This window comes from Piliocolobus tephrosceles, chromosome 14, assembly GCF_002776525.5.
Source record: "Piliocolobus tephrosceles isolate RC106 chromosome 14, ASM277652v3, whole genome shotgun sequence".
NCBI lineage: Eukaryota > Metazoa > Chordata > Mammalia > Primates > Cercopithecidae > Piliocolobus > Piliocolobus tephrosceles.
The window spans coordinates 1,368,571-1,396,225 of record NC_045447.1 but is presented as its reverse complement, the minus strand read 5'-3'; the positions used below and the strand labels follow the sequence as shown (position 1 = coordinate 1,396,225).

The 27,655-nt window shown below is 54.0% G+C and overlaps 1 protein-coding gene across 9 annotated transcripts in view; it reads left to right on the top strand.

Moving 5' to 3' along the window:
- The first annotated feature begins 1,154 nt into the window (after positions 1-1,154).
- The window catches only part of TRAF2 (TNF receptor associated factor 2), a 46,330-nt gene continuing 19,829 nt past the window's right edge, over positions 1,155-27,655 (top strand). Inside the window, exons 1-5 of one of the 9 annotated variants that reach the window (XM_023227567.3) lie at positions 1,155-1,294; positions 1,954-2,028; positions 18,712-18,930; positions 19,616-19,694; positions 20,736-20,834. In XM_023227567.3, the coding sequence (XP_023083335.1) occupies positions 2,024-2,028; positions 18,712-18,930; positions 19,616-19,694; positions 20,736-20,834 (402 nt within the window). In that variant the 5' untranslated portion in view covers positions 1,155-1,294; positions 1,954-2,023. Of the gene's footprint in view, positions 1,295-1,941; positions 2,029-4,893; positions 6,373-6,515; positions 6,625-6,738; positions 6,980-18,711; positions 18,931-19,337; positions 19,516-19,615; positions 19,695-20,735; positions 20,835-27,655 lie in introns of those variants that run through there. The other 8 variants (XM_023227571.3, XM_031933993.1, XM_023227570.3 and 5 more) reach the window with 8 other exon arrangements.

Sequence of the window (27,655 nt, the reverse complement as noted above, 5' to 3'; positions counted from 1 at the left end):
TCCTCCGGCCTTAGCCTTCCAAGTAGTTGGGACTACAGGTGCATACCACTACACGTGGTTAGAAAACATCCATTATAGCAGGACGCGGTGGCTCATGCCTGTAATCCCAGCACTTTGGGAGGCCAAGGTGGGAGGATCACTTGAGGTCAGGCGTTTGAGACCAGTTCGAGATTAGCCGGGTGTGCTGGCATGTGCCTGTAATCCCAGCTACTTGGGAGGCTGAGGCAGGAGAATCACTTAAACCAGGAAGGCAGAGGTTGCAGTGAGCTGAGATTGTGCCATTGCATCATGCCCAGCTATTTTTTTTTTTTTTTTTTTTGAGACAGAGTTTGGCTTTTATTGCCTAGGCTGGAGTGCAATGGTGTAATCTCCACTCACCACAATCTCCGCCTTCCAGGTTCAAGCGATTCTCCTGCCTCAGCCTCCCAAGTAGCTGGGATTACAGGTGTGCACCACCATGTCCAGCTAATTTTTGTATTTTTAGTAGAGATGGGGTTTCTCCATGTTGGTCAGGCTGGTCTCGAACTCCCAACCTAAGGTGATCCACCTACCTCGGTCTCCCAAAGTGCTGGGATTACAGGCATGAACCACCAGACCTGGCCTAATTTGTGCATTTTTTGTAAAGACGGGGCTTTCGCTATATTGCCCAGGCTGGTCTTGAATTCCTGAGCTCAAGTGATCTCCAGCCTCAGCCTCCGAAAGTGCTGGGATTACAGGCATGAATCTTTTATTACTTTCTTGTGTGTCCTTCCCAAGTTCACAGAAAACACAAGCAGACAGAAATCCATTCTTTCCCACGGTTGCTGGCACGGAGTCAGCTGTGTGACAGCACAAGCTCACGTGCTCAAGGGTCTCCTGGCTGCAGCCAGCCCCGGGCCTGCCCTGGACAGGCGGGCTTCAGATTCTCCCCAAGGTTCTACGCCAGTTGGAGGACAAGAGCTTCCCCACTGTCTGGCGTGGAGGCAAAGCTGCCTCCAGGTCCCACCCCTCCCCAGGCCTTTTTCCTTTTATCAAGGGTTGCCCTGGGGGAGGCCCCCTGCGGAGCTGATGAGGAGGGAGCCTCTGTGCCCTGTGCACTGGCCTGAGGGGGTGAGGCCAGGGTTAGGGCTGGCGCTGGTGCAGGGGACTCTAGCCCAGAACTGCAGCTGCCTTCCTGGAAACACTCCTGTCAGGTGACTACAGAGTGAGAGTGAAACCAGCTTCCCTCAGAGGCTGCCGCACAAGGCTGACCTGCAAACGTCTGAAAAAAAGAGGCAAGCTCTCGGTGTGAGCAAGTGGACTGCGGCTATTTGAGGTGGGCACTTCCCCTGGGGACATCACCAGGCACACAAGGGTGTCCCTTGTTCACGGTCTTGTAGGGGGCCCAGCTCGGACATTCTGCCTCCTGGCTCTGTCTGCAAGCTGGGCTCTGTCGTCGCAAGACCTGAGTAAAAGGACATGAGGTGTGAGCCTTCGAGGGCGCCAACCACGCCCAAGGGAAGCCAGGCAGCTGCTGGCATTCAGACGCATCCACAGAGCCCTGCTGGGTGCAGAGGGCAGACGCAGCCACTGGCTTTCAGAAGCATCCACAGAGCCCTGCTGGGCACAGAGGGCAGACGCCAGTGGCACGGTGGCCCCTTACCCCCCGTGCTCTGCAGGCCCAGTGGGCAGCTGTGGGGTCCTCCCTGGCCAGGTCAGTGAGTGCCTGGCGTCCACAGCAGCATCTGCTCTGGTCCATGGTCAGGCCGCCCCTCCAGGGACACTGGTACCCTCCAGTCAGGACACGGAGACCAGGATAGCAGCTGTATGTGTCCATCTCCAGGTTCCAACTGCTGCCCTCCTTCTTGCTCCTGCAACCTCAGCCCTCAGGCAGTGGGAGGACGCTGGGGCCTCTCCTGAGACTGCCCAGGGGCATCTCCACCCCCTGCCCCTGCTGGAGGCCTGGGTGGCTGACTTTTGCTTTCTTTTCCGCAGGAAGGAGCCCACGCGGGAATCCCCTGAGCTGCGCCATGGCCAGAGTGAGTCACCCCTTTCCAGCCAGCAAATGAGGTGAGTCCCCAGGCCAAGGTGTCACAGCTTCCAAGCTGGTGGGGGGTGGGGAGGCACTTCCCAATCAGTGTACCTCCGCCTCTCAGTCAGGCTGGTATCAACTTCCTATGCCTTGCAGGCCTGTCATCACAATCAATATTATTATTATTATTATTTTTGAGACAAAGTCTTGCTGTATTGCCCAGACTGGAGTGTAGTGGCACACTCCTGGCTCACTGCAACCTCCACCTCCCAGGTTCAAGCAATTCTCCTGCCTCAGCCTCCCAAGTAGCTGGGATTACAGGCGTGCCACCATGCCCAGATAGTTTTTGTATTTTAGTCGAGATAGGGTTTCACCATGTTGGCCAGGTTGGTGTTGAACTCCTGACCTCAGGTGATCTGCCCTCCTCAGTCTCCCAAAGTGCTGGGATTACAGGTGTGAGCCACCACACCCAGCCAGTTTTTTTGTTTGTTTGTTTTTGGTTTTTTTAAGTGTGTGTGCCAATCTTCTGGAAACAGAGCAATCTAAAATAAACAAAGGCTTTTTTTTTTTTTTTTTTTTTTCATGAGACGGAGTTTCGCTCTGTCGCCCAGGCTGGAGTGCAGTGGCCAGATCTCAGCTCACTGCAAGCTCCGCCTCCCGGGTTTACGCCATTCTCCTGCCTCAGCCTCCCGAGTAGCTGGGACTACAGGCACCCGCCACCTCGCCCGGCTAGGTTTTTGTATTTTTTAGTAGAGACGGGGTTTCACCGTGTTAGCCAGGATGGTCTCGATCTCCTGACCTCGTGATCCGCCTGTCTCGGCCTCCCAAAGTGCTGGGACTACAGGCTTGAGCCACTGCGCCCGGCTCAACAAAGGCATTTTCATGAGAGCAGCACTGGGACAAGTCCTCTGAGACTGGGCGGCACAGTCATCCTGGTCACTGCCAGCTCTTGAGGGCTGTGGTCATTTGCCAAGCTTGGAAAACCTTTTCTGGACTTGGGGTGGGGCTGAGGTGGTCTCAGACTCAGCCCTTCAACACTGTCATCATCCAGGACCAGTGAGGTGTGTCACCCCAAGTTGGAGGCCACTGTCTGAAAGCTGTTAGAATGACTTTCCCATTATCCTGAAGGAAGTAGAGTGTCCTAAAACAGGTGAACCCCTCCCCAAAACAGATGAACTCCTTTTTTCTTTCAGATGGAGTCTTGCTCTGTCACCCAGGGTGGAGTGTAGTGGCGCGATCTTGGCTCCCTGCAACCTCTGCCTCCCAGGTTCAAGCGATTTTCCTGCCTCAGCCTCCTGAGTAGTTGGGATTACAGGCGCCCACCACCATGCCCAGCTAAGTTTTGTATTTTTAGTAGAGACGGGGTTTCACCATGTTGGCCAGGCTGGTCTTGAACCCTTGACCTCAGGTGATCCACCTGCCTCAGCCTCCCAAAGTGCTGGGATTACAAACATGAGCCACTGTGCTGGGCCTTTTCTGTATTTTTTTTTTTTTTTTTTTGAGATGGAGTCTAGCTCTGTCACCCAGGCTGGAGTGCAATGGCACGATCTCAGCTCACTACAACCTCTGCCTCCCGGGTTCAAACGATTCTCTTGCCTCAGCCTCCTGAGTAGCTGGGATTATAGGCAAGTGCCACCACGCCCAGCTAATTTTTGTATTTTTAGTAGAGATGGGGTTTCACTGTGTTGGCCAGGCTGGTCTCGAACTCCTGACCTCTTAATCCGCCCGCCTCGGCCTCCCAAGTGCTAGGATTACAAGCGTGAGCCACCATGCCTGGCCCCCTTTTAAATTTTTTTTAGTAGAGACGGGAGTTTCACAATGTTCATGCTGGCCTTGAACCCCTGACCTCTGGTGATCCATCTGCCTCAGCCTCCCAAAGTGCTGGGATTACAAAAATGAGCCACTGTGCCGTGCCTTTTTTGTATTTTTTTTAGTAGAGACAGGGTTTCACCATGTTGGCCGGGCTGATCTCAAACTCCTGACCTCAGGCGATCTGCTTGCCTTGGCCTCCCAAAGTGCTAGGATTAAGCGTGAGCCGCTGTGCCTGTTTTTTCTTTTTTTTTTTTTTTTGAGACGGAGTCTCGCTCTGTGGCCCAGGCTGGAGTGCAGTGGCCGGATCTCAGCTCACTGCAAGCTCTGCCTCCCGGGTCCACGCCATTCTCCTGCCTCAGCCTCCGGAGTAGCTGGGACTACAGGCGCCCGCCACCTCGCCCAGCTAGTTTTTTTGTATTTTTAGTAGAGATGGGGTTTCACCGTGTTAGCCAGGATGGTCTCGATCTCCTGACCTCGTGATCCGCCCGTCTCGGCCTCCCAAAGTGCTGGGATTACAGGCTTGAGCCACCGCGCCCGGCCCTGTTTTTTCTTTTTTAAAAGAGACAGGGTCGGCCAGGCGTGGCGGCTGAGGCCTGTAATCCTAGCACTTTGGGAGGCTGAGGCAGGCAGATTGCCTGAGCTCAGTTCGAGACCAGCCTGGGCACCACGGTGAAACCCTGTCTCTGCTAAAACACAAAAAAAATTAGCCGGGCGTGGCGGTGTGCGCCTGTAGTCCCAGCTACTCTGGAGGCTTGCTTAGGCAGGAGAATTGCTTGAACCCGGGAGGAAGAGGTCGCAGTGAGCGAGATTGCGCCACTGCACTCCAACCTGGGGACAGAGCAAGACACCGTCTCAAAAAAAAAAAAAAAAAAATACAGGGTCTCACTCTATCGCGCAGGCTGGAGTGCAGTGGTGCAACCACAGCTCACTGCAACCTCCACCTCCTGGGCTTCTGTCATCTTCCTGTCACGGCCTTCCAAGTAGTTGGGACTACAGGTGTGCAGCACCACAACCAGCTAATTTTTTTTTCCTTTTACTGGTAGAGATGGGGTTCCGCCATGCTGCCCATGCTGGTTTCGAACTCATGGGCTCAAGCAGTGCTCCCACCTCAGCCTCCCAAAGTGCTGGGATTATAGGCATGAGCCACCGCATGAACCCTTTTTCATTCTGATTTGGCTGCTGCAGTCTCAGGACAGCTTTGAGCCTCCCAGGTGCAGCCAGGAGGAGAAGCCTCCTCACATCTCAGAGCTCAGTTACTGGGCTTGAATGCAACCTCACTGAGCCTGCAGGTGCGGACTTGGAAGGTTTCCATGGCTGCCTGCAGCAAACTCAGGGGCGATGACGTTGATGGACTCCAATGGCTTCCTGAGTTCCATCTGAAGGCCTTGCAGTCCCAGGAATGTGGGTTTAGGGGAGGGGAATTCCAACTGCAAACCAAGTAACATGTATGAAATGTGGCATTGGTGCCTGGGGACACAGCGTGGCCTGCGTAAATTATGTAACTTGAGAGCCTGCCCTGTTTTGCAGTGTATTCCATCTTTGAGCAGTCCCGTGGTCTCAGGGTGTGAATGCTTGGAGTAGACTTACCTCTGCGAACGTTTCCTTCTCTGCAAAGCGGGGAGAAACGTCTCCATTTCACCAAAAGCTGGCTGGAGAGGAGGTGGTGTGTACCGCCAGAGAGAACCTGCTGCAGCTCCCGTTCTCCTGAGCAGATGACGGTGCCGCCTCCCCCATGCAGGACACAGGACTCCTAGGGCAGCCCGTTTTGGCCGCCAAGGCCACTGTTTTCGTTTGAGTGTCTGGAGGTCATAGGTTGTGTTTTCACTTGAGGTCAGGAGTTCAAGACCCGCCTGGCCAACATGGTGAAACCTCGTCTCTACCAAAAATACAAAAATTAGCCAGGCTTGGTGGCGGGCGCCTGTTATCCCGGCTACATGGGAGGCTGAGACAGGAGAATCGCTTGAACCTGGGAGGCGGAGGTTGCAGTGGGTCGAGAGCACTCCACTGCACTCCTGCCTGGGCGACAGAGCGAAACTCCGTCTCAAAAAAATAATAATACAGTGCACAACCCAGTGGATTAGCACACCGGCCATGTTGGGCGGCCGTCACCACTGTCTGGTTCCGGAGCATTACCTCAACCCAAAAGGAGACTCATATCCTTAATACCTTACTTAAGCGTGCAGTATTCTTTTGGTCCTGTTTTTCATAAATGTAACCCAAATTGAGGCCCCGCTCTAAGCCCGGCACCAGGGTAGGCAGAGGGACCCGCAGGTGTCCGGCAGGTCGAGGCCGCCCCGCCAGGGCCCCGCGTCCCGCGACGCGCGCCTCGTGGGAACCGGTGCCGCCCGGCCTGGGCTCCCGGCTCACCTCTCGGGTGTGCGGCAGGGGTGTCCGCACGGGGCCCACGGGAGGGGAAGCAAGAACCTCACTGTCTCGCCGCACCTGGGAAAGGGACCCAATTAACAAGGACCCCACGGCGCAGCTCTACAACAGCTCCCCGAACCAGCGCCCGAACCGGCGCCCGAACCAGCGCTCCGGCGCGCTCTGCAAGGAAGCAGAGGGCGACTTAGGTACCCACGCCGTCTCAGCGCCGACCAATCGGCGCCCGCTGCGGCCCGGCGGGCTCGCTGGTTGGCCCCCGCATTAGTCCGTCAGGCACGCTCAGGCGGACCTGGCCAATGGCGCTCGCTACAGCTTCCTGGGGCTCGCTGGTTGGCTTCCGTGTCCGTCCGTCAGGCCCCCCTCGGCGGAGCGGCGGTGGCGGCGGCGTTGGGGGCGGTGGCTGGGCGGGCCCTTAGTTCCGGGCGCGCCGCGACCGTTGGGTGAGGCGATTGCGGGGTCGGGGACGAGGTCGGGCGCGGGCGCGGGCGCGGGCGCGGGGTCGGTTGCGGGATCGGGCGCAGGCGTGGGCACCTCTCAGGGAGACTCCCGGCCGGAGCCGGAGCGGGAGCGGGGGCGGGAGAGGCCGCGGGAGGGGGCGGGGCCAGTCCGAGGGGATTTCTCTGAGCGGCTGGGCCGGAAACCAAGTCGGAGCGGGGCTGGCGCGGGAAAGTTCGGGAACGCGCGCGGCTGTCCTCGGAGCAGCGTCGGGGCACAGTCCCGGGTCTCGCGCGGGGTCGCGGCTCCCAGCCCCCACTGAGGCCCGTGGGCGGCCCACCCGGCCCTGCCTCGCCCCAGGTCCGCCGCTCCCCCGCGCCCTGTCGCCTCCTCCACGCTCAGGTGTGGGCCCCTCGTGTCCCCGAATCCCCGCACCCCCACCCGACTGCGTGCCCGGGCGGGTCAGGGGCGCCTCCGACCCCTGAGGCTGCTCGCGCCCCCAGCCGGGGTTCGGGGAAGACCGGTGAGGCTGGGGGCGGAGCCGACTCTGCTGCTTTCCTGCTGAGTGGCTGGGGAGACCCCGGCTGAGCCTGGGTGAAAAAGTCCCTCTGGCTGCTGGGAGGGAGGGTCGTGGGTAGCAAGGAGCTAGGGCCGGGCCCAGGGCCTGGGCCTGGTCCTGGGATTGGCAGGGGATGTTTGTGGAAGGTAGAGCGGAGAAAAAAGGGTTGGAATGTCTGCAAGAATCTGGCCTGAGCAGCTGAAGGCTGGTGCTTCCTAGGCCGAGATGAAGGAGTCACAGCGCCCATGGCCTCTCGGGAGGCGGCCAGATGTGCAGCCTGGGGTCAGGGGAACGGTCAGGGCCAGAGCTGGGTATTTTGGAGTTGGCATTTTGAGGCCCTGAGGGCTGACAGTTAGTGCAGAAGAGCACCAGACGCACACTCGGTGTAGGGCAGACAGCAGGCAGGGTGTCTGGCAGCCAGTGAAGACGGGGCTCGGAGGAGGAGGGAGTTTTGTCTGGGTCAAGTGAAGGGAAACTAGGACTGAGAACGGACCCTGCTCACATGATTTTGAAGGGACGGAATTACTGCACTGTAACTCAATCTCTCTCCGTGTTAACAGCTCTAGTTTTTAATACGAGAAACTAAATGTATTAATGTGTGAACACTTGTAAGATTCAAGAGCTCCTCTCCTGCAACGCTTGCTTCTGATACTTTCGTATAAACAATTGTTAGGAGTTTAGGCTGTTACCGAGTTTCTATTTGGTATTATGTTGAGCCTGAAAAAGATGGGGTTACATATAAAATTGTAATTTTATTTATTTATTTATTGAGACAGTTTTGGTCTTGTTGCCCAGGCTGGAGTGCAGAGGTGCGATCTCGGCTCACTGCAGCCTCTGCTTTGTGGATTCAAGTGATTCTCCTGCCTCAGCCTCCCGAGTAGGTGGGATTACAGGTGCCCGCCACCACGCCCAGCTAATTTTTGTATTTTTGATAGAGATTAGGTTTCATCATGTTGGCCAGGCTGGTTTCAAACTCTTGACGTGAGGTGATCCACCCTCCTCGGCCTCCCAAAGTGTAGGGATTACAGGCAAGAGCCACCGCACCTGGCCATGAAATTATAATTTTAAAGTGAACTTCGAATATTTGGAGGGCCTCGTATTCATGGCTGCATGCAGATCAGTGTTCCAGATCAATGTTCACATGGGCTTTTATAGAAGTGGGTTAGAATCGGCTGCCACCCAGTGAGCTCTTATGTGAAGTTCAGTATTGTATGAAGCAGTCGTGCACTGTGGGTGGAGACGTGAATCGAGGAAGTTTGAATCTCCAGCATTTGGGGCATCTTGGAGTCTGCCTGTGAGAGGGTAAGATCTGGGTTGAACGTAAGCGTTTGCAGTGACGAGATGACCCCTGCGGCGGCCAGGTTGCACCCATATCTGATTTGGTGTCATGGTTTGGGCGGCGTTTGACTTGTGTAATAATACAGCTTGTCCTTTTGAGAGTCACCGATGCCACCAAACCATGTTCACACACCAGAATCAGGATGTCAGGTGTCAGCTGCCTGATGACTCCAGCTTAGTGAAGGCCTCTGTGATTTCTTGTGAGGGTGCCCCGTTGTGAAGGGAACACACAGCTCAGCCCCATTAGCAACAAGGGTGCCAGATGCCCCCCACTCTCCTGTGGAGGGGAGTCTTGCTCTGTCCCCACGCTGGAGTGCAGTGGCGCGATCTCGGCTCACTGCAGCCTTTGCCTCCTGGGTTCACGCTCTTCTCCTGCCTCAGCCTCCCGAGTAGCTGGAACTATAGGCGCCCGCCACCACGCCCGGCTAATGTTTTGTTTTTTTAGTGGAGACGGGGCTTCACGGTGTTAGGATGGTCTTGATCTCCTGACCTCGTGATCTGCCCACCTCGGCCTCCCAGAGTGCTGTGATTACAGACATGAGCCACCGCGGAGGGGCCTTTTTATATTAAAACGTGTTTTTTTTTTTCTTTTTTTGTTTGTTTGTTTGTTTGAGATGGAGTCTCGCTCTGTCACCTGGTGTGAGCCACTGCGCCCGGCCTTTTTTTTTTCTTTTTTGAGACAGAGTTTCGCTCTTGTTGCCCAGGCTGGAGTGCAGTGGCGTGATCTCTGGCTCACTGCAACCTCTGCCTCCCAGGTTCAAACGATTCTTCTGCCTCAGGCTCCCAAGTAGGTGGAATTATAGGCACCCACCATGCCTGGCTAATTTTTGTGTTTTTAGTAGAGACAGGGTTTCTCCACTTTGTTCAGGTTGGTCTCGAACTCCTGACCTCAGGTGATCCACCCTCCTCTGCACTCCCAAAGTGCTGGGATTACAGGTATGAGCTACCACGCCTGACCTTAAAACCTGTTCTTGACATTTCTTTGTAATTTTAACTTTTTTGTTATTTTATTTTTATACCTGAGGTCTTGTTATGTTTCCCAGGCTGGTCTCGAACTCCTGGCCTCAAGTGATCCTCCAACCTTCGCCTCCCAAGTAGCTGGGATTACAGGTGCAAGCTACCATGTCAGTCGGTCCCTGCATGTGTGAAAGTCCGCCCCCCCGCACACTTGTTCAGTTGGTCACCGCCTATGTGAGAGTCCCCCCTGCACACTCATTCAGTCGGTCACCACGTGTGAGAGAGTCCTCCCTGCACACTCGTTCAGGCAGTCGCCTCGTGTGTGTCCCTCCCCCGCACACTCGTTCAGTCACCGTGTGTGTGGCCCCCCCGCACACTCATTCAGTCGGTCACCGCATGTGTGAGTCCTCCCTGCACACTTGTTCAGTCAGTTGCCACGTGTGTGTGTCCCCCCCACTCGTTCAATCGGTCACCACGCGTGTGAGTCCCCCTGCACGCTCGTTCAGTCAGTCACTGCGTGTGTGAGTCCCCCCCGCATGCTCATTCAGTCGGTCACCTCATGTGTAACCCCCGCACGCTCGTTCAGTCGGTCACCGCGTGTGTGTCCCCCCCGCACGCTCGTTCAGTCGGTCACCGCGTGTGGCCCCCCCACATGCTCGTTCAGTCGCCACATGTATGAGTGTCCCCACCGCATGCTCGTTCAGTAGACCACATGTGTACTCCCCGCATGCTCGTTCAGTCAGTCACCGCGTGTGTGAGAGTCCTCCCCACATGCTCGTTCAGTCAGTCACCGCGTGTGTGTCCCCCCCGCACGCTCGTTCAGTCGGTCACTGCGTGTGTGAGTCCTCCTTGCACACTTGTTCAGTCGGTTGCCGCGTGTGTCCCCCCCACACGCTCGTTAAGTCGGTCACCGCGTGTGTGAATCCCCCCGCACACTTGTTCAGTCAGTCACTGCGTGTGTGGCCCCCCCGCACACTCGTTCAGTCAGTTGCCGCATGTGTGAGTCCCCCCCGCACGCTCCTTCAGTCGGTCACCGCGTGTGTGAGAGTCCTCCCCACACGCTCGTTCAGTTGGTCACCGCGTGTCTGTGTCCCCCCCGCACATTCGTCCGGCACACTCATTCAGTGGGTCACCGCAGGGGTGGCACTTTGGTTTTTAGCCGACTTACATGATAAAATTGGGAGTTTTAAAGTAAAACTGATTTGAAAGCTTGAAAAAACCAGCAGCACATTGTTCCCAGATGGAATCACTCCTATCTGACCCCTCACATCTCTTATGACACGTACAGAAAGCAAGAGCAGCCCAGGCTGTCTGGCCACGCACCAGGTCTCAGTCTATGTGTCTGGTTTAGGTGACCATGGTATTCAGTTCAGTCCCTCCTGCCTCCTGTGTAGGCCACTGAGAGCTCCGAGTCTAAGCCGGAGGAGATTCTGGGACGTGCTAGGCACAGCGGAAGTTGGATTCCAACGTGTGAGCAAATTGGGGCACTGTCAGAGTGCTAAAATCTTGGTGTAGCACTTTTGAGCCTTCGTGGTGCTTTTCATTAGTTCTTAAAATATATTTATGAATGAGATTCAAATAAAATGTTTAAGGAATCGCTAAGCACAAAGAACCCCAGAGCGCAGTGCGGGCATCAGTGGGACCTCAGGAGCCCTCGACCAGGATGCCTGCCGTGGCCTGGCTGTCTGGTGTTGTGTTTTCATTTGGAAACAGGAATAATGATCCCTGACCTTCCAGCTGTGTCGGGACGTCATGATGGCCACGTGAGGCTCTGTGTGTGAGGAGCGTCTGCCGGGGATGGAGGCCATGCTCGGTGTTGTGAATCTCAACTCACTGCAACCTCCTCCTCCCAGGCTCAGGTGATCCTCCCACCTTAGCCTCCTGAGTAGCTGTGACCACACATGCATGCCATCACACCTGGCTCATTTTTTGTATTTTTAGATTTGTTTTTTCGTTTTTTTTTTTTTTTTGAGACAGAGGATCACTCTTGCTCAGACTGGAGTGCAGTGGCACGATCTCAGCTCACTGCAACCTCTGCCTCTCAAGTTCAAGCGATTCTTCTGCCTCAGCCTCTGGAGTAGCTGGGATTACAGGCTTGCACCACCATGCCTGGCTAATTTTTTGTATTTTTAGTGGAGACAGGATCTCACCGTGTTAGCCAGCCTGGTCCTGAACTCCTGACCTCAGGTGATCCACCCACCTCCGCATTCCCAAAGTGCTGTGATTACAAGTATGAGCCACCGCGCCCAGCCATTTTTTTGTGTTTTTGGTAGAGACAGGGTTTCATCATGTTCCCCAGGCTGGTCTTAAACTTCTGAGCTTAAGCTATCTGCCTGCCTCACCTCCCAAAGTGCTGGGATTACAGGTGTGAGCCACCTCGCCTGGCTCATTTTTGTGGTTCTTTTGTGTCTGACAGGCATGCCTAAGGCAGGGAAGGTACACCTCTGTCTCTCCACCTTCAAGAGCACATTTGGGAGGAATGTCGATATGAAAAGAAAAAAAGTCTGAAAGATGGGCCAGGACACTCTTCAGTGACATTGTGAAAAAAGAGAAGGCTCATCCGGAATCTTTTTTTTTTTTTTTTTTTTTTTGAGACGGAGTCTCGCTGTGTCGCCCAGGCTGGAGTGCAGTGGCCAGATCTCAGCTCACTGCAAGCTCCGCCTCCCGGGTTTACGCCATTCTCCCGCCTCAGCCTCCCAAGTAGCCGGGACTACAGGCGCCGCCACCTCGCCCAGCTAGTTTTTTGTATTTTTTAGTAGAGACGGGGTTTCACCGTGTTCGCTAGGATGGTCTCGATCTCCTGACCTCGTGATCCGCCCGTCTTGGCCTCCCAAAGTGCTGGGATTAAAGGCTTGAGCCACTGCGCCCGGCCTCCTGAATCTTTTTTTTTCTGAGATGGAGTCTCGCTCTGTTGCCTAGGCTGGAGTGCAGTGGCAGCGCGATCTCAGCTCACTGCAGGCTCCACCTTCCGGGTTCACGCCATTCTCCTGCCTCAGCCTCCTGAGTAGCTGGGACTACAGGCGCCCACCAGCACACCCAGCTAATTTTTTGTATTTTTAGTAGAGACAGGGTTTCACGGTGGTCTTGATCTCCTGACTGCGTGATCCACCCACCTCGGCCTCCCAAAGTGTTGGGATTATAAGCGTGACCACCGCGCCCGGCCCACTGAATCTGTCTACCTTAGCAAAACGATCCTTTATTTTACCTTGCCCCATTCTACACTAACATGACTGCACTCATAGAGTTCTTCACATTTTATATCCTATTTAACATCTTATAACAAGTATAAAATAGGATTTTGTCCTAAAGAATGTGGCTTAAAGCCGGGCATGGAGGCTCATACCTGTAATCTCAGCACTTTGGGAGGCCGAAGCGAGTGGATCACCTGAGGTCAGGAGACCGAGATCATCCTGGCTAATACGGTGAAACCCAGTCTCTATTAAAAAATACAAAAAATTAGCTGGATGTAGTGGCAGGTGCCTGTAGTCCCAGCTACTCAGGAGGCTGAGGCAGGAGAATGGCATGAATCTGGGAGGCGGAGGTTGCAGTGAGCCAAGATCACGCCACTGCACTCCAGCCTGGGCGACAGAGCGAGACTCTGTCTCAAAAGAAAAAAAAAATGTGGCTTAAAAACTAATGATATTTAAAAATAGAAAATTGCTTTGTCCAAAGTGGGTTAGAAGCCACTTTTAAAACCATTAAACCTTTTTAAACCATTAGTGGCTCAACTGGGCACAGTGGCTCATGCCTGTAATCTCAGCACTTTGGGAGGCTAAGGTGGGCGGATTGTCTGAGGTCAGGAGTTCGAGACCAGCCTGGCCAACATGGTGAAACCCTGTCTCCTAAAATACAAAAATTAGCCAGGCGTGGTGACAGGTGTCTGTAGTCCCAGCTACTCAGGAGGCTGAGGCAGGAGAGTCGCTTGAACCTGGGAGGTGGCAGTTGTACCTTAAATCACGCCATTGCACTCCAGCCTGAGCAACAGAGCGAGACTCTGTCTCAGAAAAAAACAGAAATAAATCAATAAACCATTAGTGGCTCATGAAATCAATGTAATAGCTTCTGATCAGAACAGAAGAAAGAAAATAGAACACTCAGAATGCCTCTCAGAAGACTAAGTATAGTTCTGTGAACCTTTGGTTTTAGTGATATATGTGTATGTAGCACGTCTCCACGTGTCATGATAAACGCCTGCTGAGGGTGCAGTCCTGGTGAGCAGGCTCCCACCTCAGTTTGCCACGGCTGGTGTGCATCTGTGAGCTCTGGAACATCCGCATAAGCTCTGCTGCCCCCAGGAGCAGGTGCACCTACCTTCGAGAAAGAGGGAGAAACAGGTGTGGCCTCCCCACCAAGGGACCTTGAGTACTGGGCAGGCAGAGCCCCAGCATCCCCTCTGTTGGGTGGTTGGAGGAGTAAGTTTAGGTTATAAGCATGTTTTCTGAACTCCGAAGTACCACATGAATGCAAGGTCTCACTAAATTACAGATTCAGAAGCAGGGATTGAAAACACACCACTGCTGGCTTTGCGGGGCAGAGAGGTGACTGACAGTCAGTCTTGTCACAGTTTCTCAAGAGTCAGCCCTATTCAGGCCAGTGAGTGCAGCTCAGGGATGAGGTCGCTGCCTGTGCGTTCCCCTCTCCCATACATGGCGTCAGTTTTGGCAGTCCACGTGTCTCTCCTGTGGAGGATGAGAGGGGCTGGCCCCATGGGTCTGCAGGGTTGGCGCACCATTGGGGGAAGACACTTGGAACGTGCTTCTGTTGGTGAGCTAGGTCAAGGAAGCTTTGGGGAATGTTTGCAGAAGGAGCTGAGGGTGGTTGTCTTAGGGCCTAAGTTTTTCTGAGTTAAAAAGCACCTCCCATTCGGGATCCGTGTGGTAGTGACCCTTTTTCTTTATTACTGTTTGTTTTCTTTTTTTTTTTTTTTTGAGACCGAGTCTCGCTGCAGTGGCCAGGTTGAAGTGTGGTGGTGTGATATCGGCTCACTGCAACCTCTCCTTCTCGGGTTCAAGTGATTCTCCTGCCTCAGTCTCCTGAATAGCTGGAATTACAAGCATGGGCCACCACGTCCGGCTAATTTTTGTATTTTTAGTAGAGATGGGGTTTCACCCTGTTGGTCAGGCTAGTCTCGAACTCCTGACCTCGTGATCCGCCCGCCTTGGCTTCCCAAAGTGCTGGGATTATAGGTGTGAGCCACCGTGCCTGGCCAATTTTTTTTTTTTTTTTTTTTTTTTTAATGGAGTCTTGCTGCATCACCCAGGCTGGAGTGAAGTGGTGTGATCTCAGCTCACTGCAACCTCTGCTTCCTGGGTTCCAGCAATTCTTCTGCTTGAGCCTCCAGAGTAGCTGGGATTACAGGCACACACCACAATGCCCGGCTAATTTTTGTATTTTTAGTAGAGACAGGGTTTCACCATGTTGGCCAGGATGGTCTTGATCTCTTGACCTCATGATCCACCTGCTTTGGCCTCCCAAAGTGCTGGGATTACAGGCATGAGCCACCACGCCCGGCCGGTTGTGGCCCTTTTTCAGGGGTTTACAGGTAAACTGTCCTTCCACTTTTTGAGATCTGGGGACATTACATGGGAGCTGGAGGCAAGTCTCAGAAGGCTGCTGGGCCTTGTCCTGGGCGCAGGCTTCTTAGGCCCACCTCAGGGTTACCAAGGGGCAGGTGTGCAGATGCATAGGGACCAGCACCGGGGGCTCTTCCAAACAGGGCAAAGGCGTTAAGGGAACAGAGGAGAGCAGGGGGATTGGGGGCATCATGAGGATGGTGGGGGACAAGGCCAGATGGGCCTAAACCCAGTGGCTAGGTTTCCTTCTGAGTGCCCAGGATGTTCCTGGGGAGCCCTCAGTGAGGGGTGCCCTATTGGTGTGGGTGTGAAGGAGGAGCAGAGAGCAGGGTCAGGGCCAGAGAAGGGGCTAGTGCTGGCAATGTGGAGGCAGAGCCAGTGGGATTGGCCTGTGATTGGACAAGGAATGGGCTCAGAAAGCATCCTGGATAGCTGGGCATGGAGGTGCGCTCACCTGTAGTCCCAGCCACTCAGGAAACTGACAGGAGGATCACTTGAGCCCAGGACTTCCAACCTGTAGTGTGCAGTGATCACGCCTGTGAATAGTCAGTGTACTCCAGCTAGGGCAACATAGTGAGACGCCTGTTTCTCAAGAAAAATGAAAGCCTCCTGGGTTTGGCTGAGTCCCTGGTGAATGGCAGAGCGGTCCTGAGAGCTGGGAAGACCTCTTTCTGGGACAGCAACTGGGGCAGAGGTGAGAGGAGGAGAGGAGGGCCTCAGCAGTGTTCTGGCCTCTTGGGTCCATCCAAGACTTGCTGGTCCTGGGCCTGCTGGGAGAGGTCAGCCCCGTTCAGGTGAGCAGTACTGGGACTGGGTGACCCACACCGCTGTGTCAGGGGCACACAGTGATGCTTCGTTTTCCTCACTGCTGTGGCCGCAGCCTTCCTGCTGCTGCTCTGCCTTTTGGGTGGGTCCCTGCTGCTTTGAGGTTGCAAGTGACCCAAGGCTTCCAGGACACCCTTTTGGCAACTTGGGCCTTGGAAAGACAGCAGAGCAGGTATGTAGTGTTAGGACCTGTGGCTGAGCTAACAGCCTGCCTAGAGGCATCACTCAGGCTCAAGTAGGACAGCGAGGCCCCCATCTTGGGGCTGTTGTCCAGGCGCAGAGCAGTCAGCATCCACTATCCTTCCTGGAGAAGAAATGGAAAATGCATTTGTTGTTTAAATGTTGGAATGGACCATTCACAGTGGCTCCTACCTGGAATCCCAGCACATTAGGAGGGCGAGGTTGGTGGATCACATGAGGCCAGGAGTTCAAGACCATCCTGGTCAACATGGTGAAACCCCGTCTGAAAAATACAAAAAATTAGCTGGGTGTGGTGGCATGTACCTGTGGTCCCAGTTACTTGGGAGACTGAGGCATGAGAATTGCTTGAACCCAGGAGGTGGAGGTTGCAATGAGCTGAGATTGCTCCACTGCACTCCAGCCTGGGTGACAGCGCGCGAGACTCTAAGGCAAAAAAAAAAGGAATGGTTCTGATAAGTCATTCCTTAAGTAAATAAAATGCCACTCCAGTTTGCCTTCTGGGGAGAGAACTCTGGAGGCTGCCCTCCACCCTCAGGCTGGGGCCTGCCTATCAGTCCCTGCCTCCCTGGGCTGCCTGCTGGATATCTCAGCTGACACCATACCGCTGTCCTTCCTCCACCTCTTTCCCAGGTTGGTCTGCCTGGAGTCGCCCTTCTGGGAGTGAGCCCCCCCCCCCCCCTGGAAGTCCCTCCCTAGCTGTCCCCAGTTCCCTGAATCAAGACTGCTTTCCTGCTAGAGAGATGACCCCAGTTCCCACCCCCTTTCATTGGGCTCTCAGGGGCCTGGACGGAGACGGAGCACACTTAGAGCTAACCCTGGCCCTCAGGCTGCTTTTGAAGGCGGAGCGTGGCAGGCGAGCATCAGGTGACACGTGCCCCCATGGTGACCGCAAGAAAGCACTGGAGGCCATTGTGAAGGGGGGGGGGGTTCGGGTCCTCACGCCTCTCCCTGGTTCCAGGTATGAGGCTGTGGAGACGCATGGGTCTGCCTCTCTAATCCACAGCTTCCTGTTGCTACTTGGGTAGCTCCATGGTTGCCGTCCGGTTGTGTTTCGAGTTTGTTCTCTTGGGCGTCTGTGCCCCGGAAGTTCCCTGTGCTTGATGGGGCCAGCACGTGTGAACAAACTTCACTTCAGCCAGAAGCTTTGAAGTCTTTGGACTCAAGCTTTACCCAAACCGCTTACAGGGTTGGCGGGGACCGAGTGCCTGTCTCCCCCTTTTTTTTGAGATGGAGTCTTGCTCTGTCGCCCAGGCTGGAGTGCAGTGGCGTGATCTCGGCTCACTGCAACCTCTGCCTCCCAGGTTCACGCCATTCTCCTGCCTCAGCCTCCCGAGTAGCTGGGACTACAGGCGCCCGCCCCCATGCCCGGCTAATTTTTGTATTTTTAATAGAGGCGGGGTTTCATCGTGTTAGCCAGGATGGTCTCAATCTCCTGACCTCATGATCTGCCCACCTCAGCCTCCCAAAGTGCTGGGATTACAGGTGTGAGATTTGTAGTTCATTGAGAGAGAGAGAGACTTCCAGGAAACGCTTGGTGTTCCTGGTAACTGCTCACATTGTCTGCTCATTCTGCCCAGTGAATGAGTCTAGGCATCCTCATTGTTCCCTTCCTCTGTCCTCAGCATCAGCCCAACCCTGATCCGGCCCCTTCCTGGGATTCCTGCACCACAGGAGCTCCGTGATGGGAAGGGGAGAGGGAAACCCACCTGGGGGTGCTCTGTAAGGAGAGCAGAGCCCGGTGGAGTCTCTGCCCAGGACACTGAGGGAGGAAGAGCCGCAGTTAATCCAGAAGGAAGGGTGGGGTGCAGGGATTGGCTGGACGATGCCCAGAGAGGCAGGAAAAGTGGGCACGGCACGGAGTGGCTGAGGCCATCTGTGGTGGCTTGGTGCTTAGAGCGGCAGAAGGAGGGCTTGGTGCGGGCACTGAGGCCGGCCGTGGCTGCCTTGGTGGGGCTGACTGAGTTCTAGTGGACAGCAAGGGGCCAGGGCAGGGCTGGCTCATGGAGGGCTCTGAAGGCCACGTGCACCATCTGAAGTGAGGGGAAACCCATGGGTAGCTAAAGGGAATGCACTAGCCAACCCCAGGTGTGCTGCACTCCTGCTCTAGGGGCTGGTCTGGCGGCATGGCTCTCTCCTGAGTGCCTGTAGGGCCTGAGTGCTGGCAGGCAGGCATCTCCTGCCCAGTGGGTTTGGTAAGATATATTTCAGAAGGCATCCACCACTCTAAAACATGCTTATTGTGGGAACCATGGGGGAGACCGAAGAGCCTAGAGCCTTGAGAACCTCTGACCGTTAATGTTAACAGGAAGGCAGCCTGTTCCTCTAGCTGGGGAGGGGGTTGTGCATGACAGGAAGCCCATGCGTCTGTGCCTCTGTGGAGCTGTGGGTTGGGTATGTGGATGCCAGCCATGTGGTCCCCACCCTCACTGAGCCTGAGTTTCCGTACTAGCGGCGGGAGATGGGACTAGAGGGTCTCCAAGGCTCCCCAAAGCTCTGCAATTCTGCTTCTCCGAGTCTTGACTGCAGATCAGTGGGGACCCGGCCCCTCACCATCGCCTGCTACTGATCACCATCGGTTTGGTTTTCTCTCGAGGACTGTTCTGGAATTGAGGTGTAACGTGCTGCATGTTCTTCCTTAGGGCTTGGTCGTTCGCGGGGGTCACAGCTCTCATGGCTGCAGCTAGCGTGACCCCCCCTGGCTCCTTGGAGTTGCTACAGCCTGGCTTCTCCAAGACCCTCCTGGGGACCAAGCTGGAAGCCAAGTACCTGTGCTCCGCCTGCGGAAACGTCCTGCGCAGGCCCTTCCAGGCACAGTGTGGCCACCGGTACTGCTCCTTCTGCCTGGCCAGCATCCTCAGGTGCATGGGGCCCGCAGGCTGGGAGGAGGGGCAGGCAGGCCAGGCTAGCCTTATAGCCACGCTGCCCAGCCTGGTAGCTCCCGGCAGAGCCGGGTCCAGCTTAGATGTGTTCCAGTTATCAATACTCCCTGGATTTTGGAGGTTTACCACAAATAATGTAAAATTAATAATTTTAAAATAACAATTTGAAATACTATTGTGGATACATGGGGTTAAATATGATACATTGTTATAGTTAATTTCACCTTTTTATTATTTTTAACGTGAGTACTGGAAGGTTTAAAGTGCCGCCTACTGCTCACTTTTGGCTGCTCTAGGCAGCTGAGACGGCCGCCTTTCCTGCAGCGAGTTGTGTGAGAGGCGTGGCCTCTGCACGTCAGCAGCAGCTCAGCCTGTGGGGAGAGCCGGCAGCACCTGAGTTACTGCAGTCAGTGTCCTTGGCAGTTCAGGCGTGCCGCCTTCACAATCGGGGAGCGATAGGAACATCGTCCTGTGAATATTGGGGTTTAAAACATGTTCCATTAATATTTGCCTGCTGTTAGTTTCACTAACAATGAGAAAGTTTAAAGAAACTGCGGTGTGGAGGTAGGTTTTTGAACTGAAGCAAATGGTGTTCATTTATTTTTTGCATTAAGTTTCACGGTGGGATTTTTTTTTTTTTTTTTTTGTCTTTTTTCCCCACTAGCTCTGGGCCTCAGAACTGTGCTGCCTGTGTTCACGAGGGCATATATGAAGAAGGCATTTCTATTTTAGAAAGCAGTTCGGTAAGTAAAATGTCTTGAAGCCAAAAATGTCGAACAGAAAATGTCTTAATTTCCTTTTTTTTTGAGACGGAGTCTCGCTCTGTCGCCCAGGCTGGAGTGCAGTGGCCGGATCTCAGCTCACTGCAAGCTCCGCCTCCTGGGTTTACGCCATTCTCCTGCCTCAGCCTCCCGAGTAGCTGGGACTACAGGCGCCGCCACCTCGCCCGGCTAGTTTTTTGTATTTTTTAGTAGAGATGGGGTTTCACCGTGTTAGCCAGGATGGTTTCAATCTCCTGACCTCGTGATCCGCCCGTCTCGGCCTCCCAAAGTGCTGGGATTACAGGCTTGAACCACCGCACCCAGCAGTTTCTTTTAACACCATGGGTGGGGCTGGGCACAGTGTCTTACACCTGTAATCCCAGCATTTTGGGAGGCCCAGGCAGGGGGATTGCTTGAGTCCAGGAGTTTGATTTTGAGACCAGCCTGGGCAACATAGTGAGACCCTGTCTTTACAAAAAACAAAAAACTTAGCAGGGGCCGGGCTCAGTGTCTCACACCTGTAATCCCAGCACTTTGCGGGGCTGAAGTGGGTGGATCACATGAGGTCAGGAGTTCGAGACCAGCCTGGCCCACATGGTGAAACCCCATCTCTACCAGAAATACAAAAAATTAGCTGGGCTTGGTGGCGCACACCTATAGTCCCAGCCACTTGGGAGGCTGAAGTGGGAGGATCGCTTGAGTCTGGGAGACGGAGGTTACATTGAGCCAAGATCATGCCACTGTACTCCAACCTGGGTTGCAAAGTGAGACCCCTCCTTAAAAAAAAAAGGGGGCAGCCAGAAGTTGTCCCTTAGCAGACTTGGGAAGTTTAGGGTCTGGAAACTTTAACATCAAGGTGAGTCTAAAAAAAAAATGGAATCAGGGAGTCATCCTCTGCTCCTGGAGTGGCCTGGGAAGGCGACGTGATGCAGTGTTGGTTGGTTTGGACGCGTGGCCTGTGTTCCTCGGTTGTAGCAGGGAGACTGGGAGGAGGTTTAACCTGAGGGATGTTCCTCTCCCCAGGCTTTCCCAGATAATGCTGCCCGCAGGGAGGTGGAGAGCCTGCCGGCCGTCTGTCCCATTGATGGGTGCACCTGGAAGGGGACCCTGAAAGAATATGAGGTAAAGATGCCTGCGTGTGGCACGGCGACAGAAGCCCAGCAGTCGGGAGTTGCCCACGCTCCCCCAGCGGTCGGGACCTTGTCCTGCACTGCACGTTCTCACTGGGGCTGAAGCCTATCTAATGTCTGTGGAGGAAGAGACGGAGCTGCTCCTTAGAGTATGTCCATTTAGAAACACAAGTAGTGCAGAGCACAGACCTGCACCGTGGAGCTAGGGTTGTGTGACCTCGGGCAAGGTACTCACCCTCTCTGTGCCTCAGGTTTCTTGTCTGTCAATGGGAGTGCAGGATCCTACCATCGTGGGGTAGCTGTGAGGGTTGGAGGTGCCTGTGTGAGTCTTGGGAATGCCGTGGTTATCTAAGGTTATCTAAGTGGTAGCATTTCCTGAGAATGAAGGGGAGATCGCTGTGCACTGGGGCCTGCAGCTTTCAAGTTTGGTGGGGGTTTTTGTTGTGTCTTTTGTATCCACAAAGGATTTCTTATTTTGAATTGTGTCAACACTGGAAATTGCAGAAATAATGGATACCCTTGTCTTGCGGTGACAGCACCATAGGCAGTGGCCTACACTTCAGTTGGCCATGGTTTGTCCCTGTGTACTGGGTGAGCTGTGTGCTGGGCGAGGCGGGCTTGCGTTCCTGCACTGGCGCATTGGGGATTTCAGTGTGATTCTCATGTCACCTTTTAGGCATTTGGAAACTTAACCTGTAGTGTAGAGGCCAGGAGGTGCCGAGAGAGCTAGTCAAAGCCGCTACGGCTTGCCAAGTTACGCAGTCTTCCTTCTTGTCATAATGAGTGCCCTTTAAGAGGTTTCTCTCTGGGATCCTTGTACAGGATTCCTGGAGTAACACTGTCCACAGAGCCCCAAGGTAGAGGCAGCCCAGTGTCCACGGATGATGGATAAACATGGGAAGTGTGATCTGTGAACACGGTGGGATATGATTCAGCCTTAAAAAGGAAGGAGATTCAGACACACACTCCCCAGGGATAAACTCTGAGGCCAGTGTGCTGAGCGACATGAGCCAGTTACCAAAGGACAGACCCTTTGCAATTCCACTTGGGGGATACCCCTAGAGTCATCACATCCGTAGGCACAGGAAGTAGAATGGAGGGCAGGGGTCATTGTTCAGTGAGCACTGAGTCAGATCGGAATCTCAAAGTGAGGTGGTACCTTGATGCCATCCAGTCCAGCCTCAGGTTGGTGAGGCTGTGAGGGCTGTTTACTCGGAACCCTGGCCTTCTGCACTTAAGGGAGCTTCCTGCCCAGGCTGGGTCTGGGATCTCCTGCTTAGCTGGACCCTGGGGTGTTGCCAGCTGGGTTGGAATTGGACCTGCATTACTGTGGGTTTCTCCTCTCCCCCTCCCTGCCCTGTGAGCCTGGCCACGCCTCCCTTGATCTTTTGAGACTCTGCTTTGTGGTCTTTGGGCTCCAAGTTTCGTTTTTTCAGAAGAACCATCCCAGCTATATCTGGGGTGAACGAGATGTGCTTTCCTCCCTAGGCCGGGGATTGTGTCCTGGACATGGAGCGAGACTCCTACCTCTGTGGACAGAGATGCCAGACCTGCAGCCACGACGTGCGATGCAAAGCTTTCTGGGCTCCTGTGTGGCTCTGCTGCACGAGCGGCTGTGGTGCATGGCATTGTACACCCCACTCCCTGCTCCTCTAAAGAGGCGCAGCTTGGTCATTGCCCAGTGCTGTCTGCAAGGGAGACGGCTCCCTGGGGAGGTGGCCCAGGGTCAGGGTCTCCCTGGTAGGGTCAGGGTACCAGCTGGCTGCAGGGAGTAGGGGTGCTATGCTACCCCTTTGAGAGGACTGAGAGGTGCCTGAGGGACAGGTGGGATAATAGTTCCCAGCTCTGCACTAGACCCTGAGTCCTCTGGGGTCTCTGCCATCTCCAGGCTCATGGGATGCAACAGTGACAATTATGAGGGCCTCCGGCTGAGGGCCAGGGACTATAGCCAGCCCCTGGGCTGGGGTGCCACGCGGTCCTGCAGTCATGCAGGGTGGAAAGTCCCTGGCTGCACCTTTGAGAGCTCTGGAAAGTCCCTGAGAGGAGCCGGGTTTGGTCATGTGGGAGGGGCGGGCACTGCTCTGGAATAGCTTGGCTGTGGCCTTTGATTTTATTGATAAAACCTCTCACTGGCTGTAAATGTCACACATGGGGACGGAAATCAAACCCTCTCTGTGCAGTTGGGAGCCAGCTCTGCAGGTGTAGCTGTGCCTCAGAGTCGCCTCTCTTTGCGCTCAGGTGGTTCAGAGTGTGCTGCTAGTTGGGGCCTTATTGTGAACACAGTACTGAGGCTAAGGCTGCTTTTCTTTCTTGATGGTCTGAACTTTGTTGGAAAAGGGAAAATCCTGCTTAGCTTTTGAATATGTTTGTCTTTTGCAGTGATGCCTTTCTAGGAACTGAATGATTTTATTTATTTATTTATTTTTATTTATTTTTTTTGAGACAGGGTCTTGCTCTGTTGTCCAGGCTAGAGCGCAGTGGTGCGATCTCGGCTCACTGCAACCTCCGCCTCCCAGGTTCAAGCAGTTCTTCTGCCTCAGCCTACAGGTGCCTGCCACCACACCTGGCTAAGTTTTTGTATTTCTTGTAGAGATGGGGTTTTTTACCATGTTGGCCAGGCTGGTCTTGAATTCCTGACCTCAAGTGATCCATCTGCCTTGGCCTCCCAAAGTGCTGAGATTACTGGCATAAGCCACTGCACCTGGCCAAATCGAATGATTTTTAAAACTTTAGGTAAACGTTGATGGAGTGCTTGCCGAGTGCTAAAAGCGGAGCTGAATTCCCCAGCAGGCCCCTGGAGCTACTCGTTCTGGCAGCTGGGTGGTGGGGGTGCAGGGAGACTTTCCAGAGAGGACACAGACTGGCTGCATGAGCAGCGGAAAGGCCAGGAAAAGCCAAGTATGCTCAGCCTCATGGACATTCTAGTGACATTCAGAGGGATGACGACTGTATTTGCATCAAATGTTTGGTTTGAATTCTGGCTGAATAAATAATGATTTTTTTTAACTGTGCCCGCTGTGAGTGGGGAGAAGACGGAGACAGATGGTGCTGGTGTAGATGTATCTGCTGCAGGACATCCCTGGTCCCACTGGGGATTTCAAGTACCAAGTCCCAAGAGAAAGGTGTTTTTTTTTTCTTTTTTTTTGAGACGCAGTCTTGCTGTGTCACCCAGGCTGGAGTGCAGTGGCCCAATCTCGGTTCACTGCAAGCTCCCCCTCCTGGGTTCACGCCATTCTCCTGGCTCCGCCTCCCAAGTAGCTGGGACTACAGGCACCTGCCACAACGCCCAGCTAATTTTTTTGTATTTTTAGTAGAGACGGGGGTTTCACCATGTTAGCCAGGATGGTCTCGATCTCCTGACTTTGTGATCCGCCCGCCTCGGTCTCCCAAAGTGCTGGAATTACAGGTGTGAGCCACCATGCCCAGTCAAGAAAGATTTTATTTTTGACATTTCAAGCATGCAGCGCATCTGAGCAGTGAGGCTGAGAATAGAGGCATGCTGCTGCCCCACAGGCCTGCACGCTGCCCCACAGCACCAGTCAGCCTTCGCCAGCCTTCTTCCAGCCCTTCAACCCCGACACATATTTTTTTCTTTTCTGGCTTATTTTAAAGCAAACGAAGATATCATATCATTTCATCTATGAGCATTTTATTATTATTATTATTTTTAGAGATAGAGTCTTGCTCTGTTGCCCAGGCTAGCATGTAGTGATGGAATCCTAGCTCGCTGCAGCCTCGAACTCCTGGGCTCAAGTGATCCTCCCACTTTGGCCTCCTAAAGTGCTGGGATTACAGGTGGGAACCCACTGTGCCCAGCCATTTTATTATGTTTTAAAGAACAGTCTTTTTTATTTTTACTTTTTGTTTATTTATTTTTTTGAGATGGAGTCTCGCTCTGTTACCCAGGCTGGAGTGCAGTGGCTCAATCTTGGCTCACTGCAAGCTCCGCCTCCTGGGTTCACATCATTCTCCTGCCTCAGCCTCCTGAGTAACTGGGACTACAGGCGCTCGCCACCACGCCTGGCTGATTTTTTGTATTTTTAGTAGAAGCGGGGTTTCACTTTACTGGCCAGGATGGTCTCACATCTCCTGACCTCATGATCAACCTGCCTCGGCCTCCCAGAGTGCTGGGATCACAGGCGTGAGCCACCGTGCCTGGCCTAAAGAACAGTCTTTTAATTAAATCTAAGAACACTGACTATTTGTGCATTCGTTTTTATGTTTCGTAAGCCATAATAGTTGTTTCGTAAGCCATAATAGTTGTTGAGACTCCTCTTTGACTCAGCTTGATGGTGGCGTGTTACACACTAGTGCGGCCGAGGCCGGGTCTTGTCCCGTCAGTGGGTAGCAGAGTGCAAGGCCCTGTCGGGTTCAGGGAGTTGGTTCCTTTAGCAGGCTTAGCTTGGACCAGTGCTACAGGAGGTCTTGGAGGGCTGGGCCCATGTACCCCGGGGCGCCTCTGAGGAGCAGTTTCAGCATCTGTGTGAAGGTTTGGGAGGAACACTCCCCAGGAAGGTTGAAGGGAAGCCAGCCCAAGTGCCTGTGCTGTCCAGAGCAGGGTCTCCCCGCTCCGGGGAGGTGTCATTAACCCTTTCCTGATTCATGTGGGGCTTCTGAGCTGTAGCCAGCTTTCCATGGAGCTGCTGACCCCCACTCCCCACCCCATGAAGGGCCCTGCAGCCAGGTCCTCTGCTGTCCTGGCCTCTTGGGAACCCTCCTCTCAGCACGTTGTCCTCCTCTCTCCGGGCTGCGCCCATCGGTACAGAATGTGCTGTAGTCTCTCCTGTCCCAAAACTTAGGGTTGTGCTCAGTGAGCTAAGCCAGGCACAGGAAGATAAATACTGCATGAATTCACTGACAGAGTCCCCGGAGTGGTCAAATTCAGAGCCAGGGGATGGTGCTGGGGGCTGGAGGAGGGGAATGGGGAGTTAGGGTTTACCAGGGATAGGGTTTCAGGTTTCTACAATGGAAAGGGTTGTGGAGGTAGATGGTGGTGATGGTTACGTAACATCAGTGAAATGTACTTAATACTACAGAACTGTGCACTTAAAAATGGTTAAGATGATGCATTTTATGTTTATCATGATTCAAGAAACTTAGCAGATTTTCAACTCCATGTTCCTTTGACTTCCATTCCCTTTCTCTATTCCTAGTCATAGCAGACTTCTCTCAAAAGATGTGTTTAAATCTGACTGGGCACAGTGGTTCATGCCTATAATCCCAGTACTTTGGGAGGCTTAGGTGGGCAGATTGCTTGAGCTCAGGTGTTCAAGACCAGCCTGGGCAAGACGGCTCTACCGCTGGGTGCGGTGGCTCACGCCTGTAATCCCAGCACTTTGGGAGGCTGCGGCAGGTGGATCACAAGGTCAGGACATTGAGAACATCCTGGCTAACACAGTGAAACCCTGTCTCGACTAAAAATACAAAAAAATGGCTGGGCACGGTGGCTCAAGCCTGTAATCCCAGCACTTTGGGAGGCCAAGACGGGCGGATCACGAAGTCAGGAGATCGAGACCATTCTGGCTAACATGGTGAAACCCCGTCTCTACTAAAAAAAATGCAAAAAACTAGCTGGGCGTGGTGGCAGGTACCTGTAGTCCCAGCTACTCAGGAGGCTGAGGCCAGAGAATGGCGTGGACCCGGGAGGCGGAGCTTGCAGTGAGCTGAGATTTGGCCACTGCACTCCAGCCTGGGCGACAGAGCAAGACTCCATTTCAAAAAAAAAAAAAAAAAACACACAAGATGGCTCTACCAAAAATACAAAGAAATTTCGCTGGGTGTGGTGGTGTGTACCTGTAGTCCTAGCTATGTGGGGGCTGTGGTCAAGGCTGCAGTGACCTATATTCTCACCCCTGCACTCCAGCCTAGTTGACCGTATCAGTCCATTTTTCATACTACTATGAAGATATACCCGAGACTGGGTAGTTTATAAAGAAAAAGAGGTTGAATGGACTTACAGTTCCACATGACTAGGGAGGCCTCACAATCATGGAAGAAGGCAAAGGGGGGGAAAGGCACGTCTCACATGGCGGCAGGCAAGAGAGCATGTGCAGGGGAACTGCCCTTTATAAAACCATCAGATGCCATGAGACTTACTCACGGTCATGAGAGCAGCACAGGAAAAACCCGTCCCATGATTCAGTGACCTCCCAGCGGGCCCCTCGTACAACACGGGGGCATTATGGGCACTGCAGTTCAAGATGAGATTTGAGTGGGGACACAGCCACACCATATCAGTGACAAAGTGAGACCCTGTCTCAAAAAAACAAAACAAAAAGCCTTGTTTAGTTTTATTTCCACACCTCACCGGCCCCTTATGGAGGCAGGCGGGACCTCCTGTGGCTTGGGCCAGAGGCCTGAGAGTCCTTCTTGACTTCTCTGTGTCCCTGTGAGCAGCACATTGAGTCTGCCAGCAGGTCCACGTGGCTCCCCAGACACGTCCTGCGTCTGGCCCTCTCTCCCCTTCCCCTAGCACCTTGGTGGTGCCTGCCACCCCGGGCGTTCTTCCTCCTGTGACCACGCGGCTTCCCAACCTTAGAGTCTGTGAGAAGCGCGGCTGCCAGGCAGTCCTGGGAGGGTTCAGCCACGTCCCGTCACCTTGCTGTCCCGACCCCTCACATCCGGGCAGAGCCCTCAAAATGGTCCAGGAAGCCCTGCCTGGGGCAGCAGTGGGCCAGAGAGGTGGCTGGGTTCTGCATCCTACATTCTAGATTCTTCTTGGCTTGGGTGTGGCAAGGAGCTGGCGCGGCCTCCTTTCCCTCTGTGTCCTTTTCCCTTGCCGCCCTGGCCATCTGTGGACGTCCACAGTCCTCT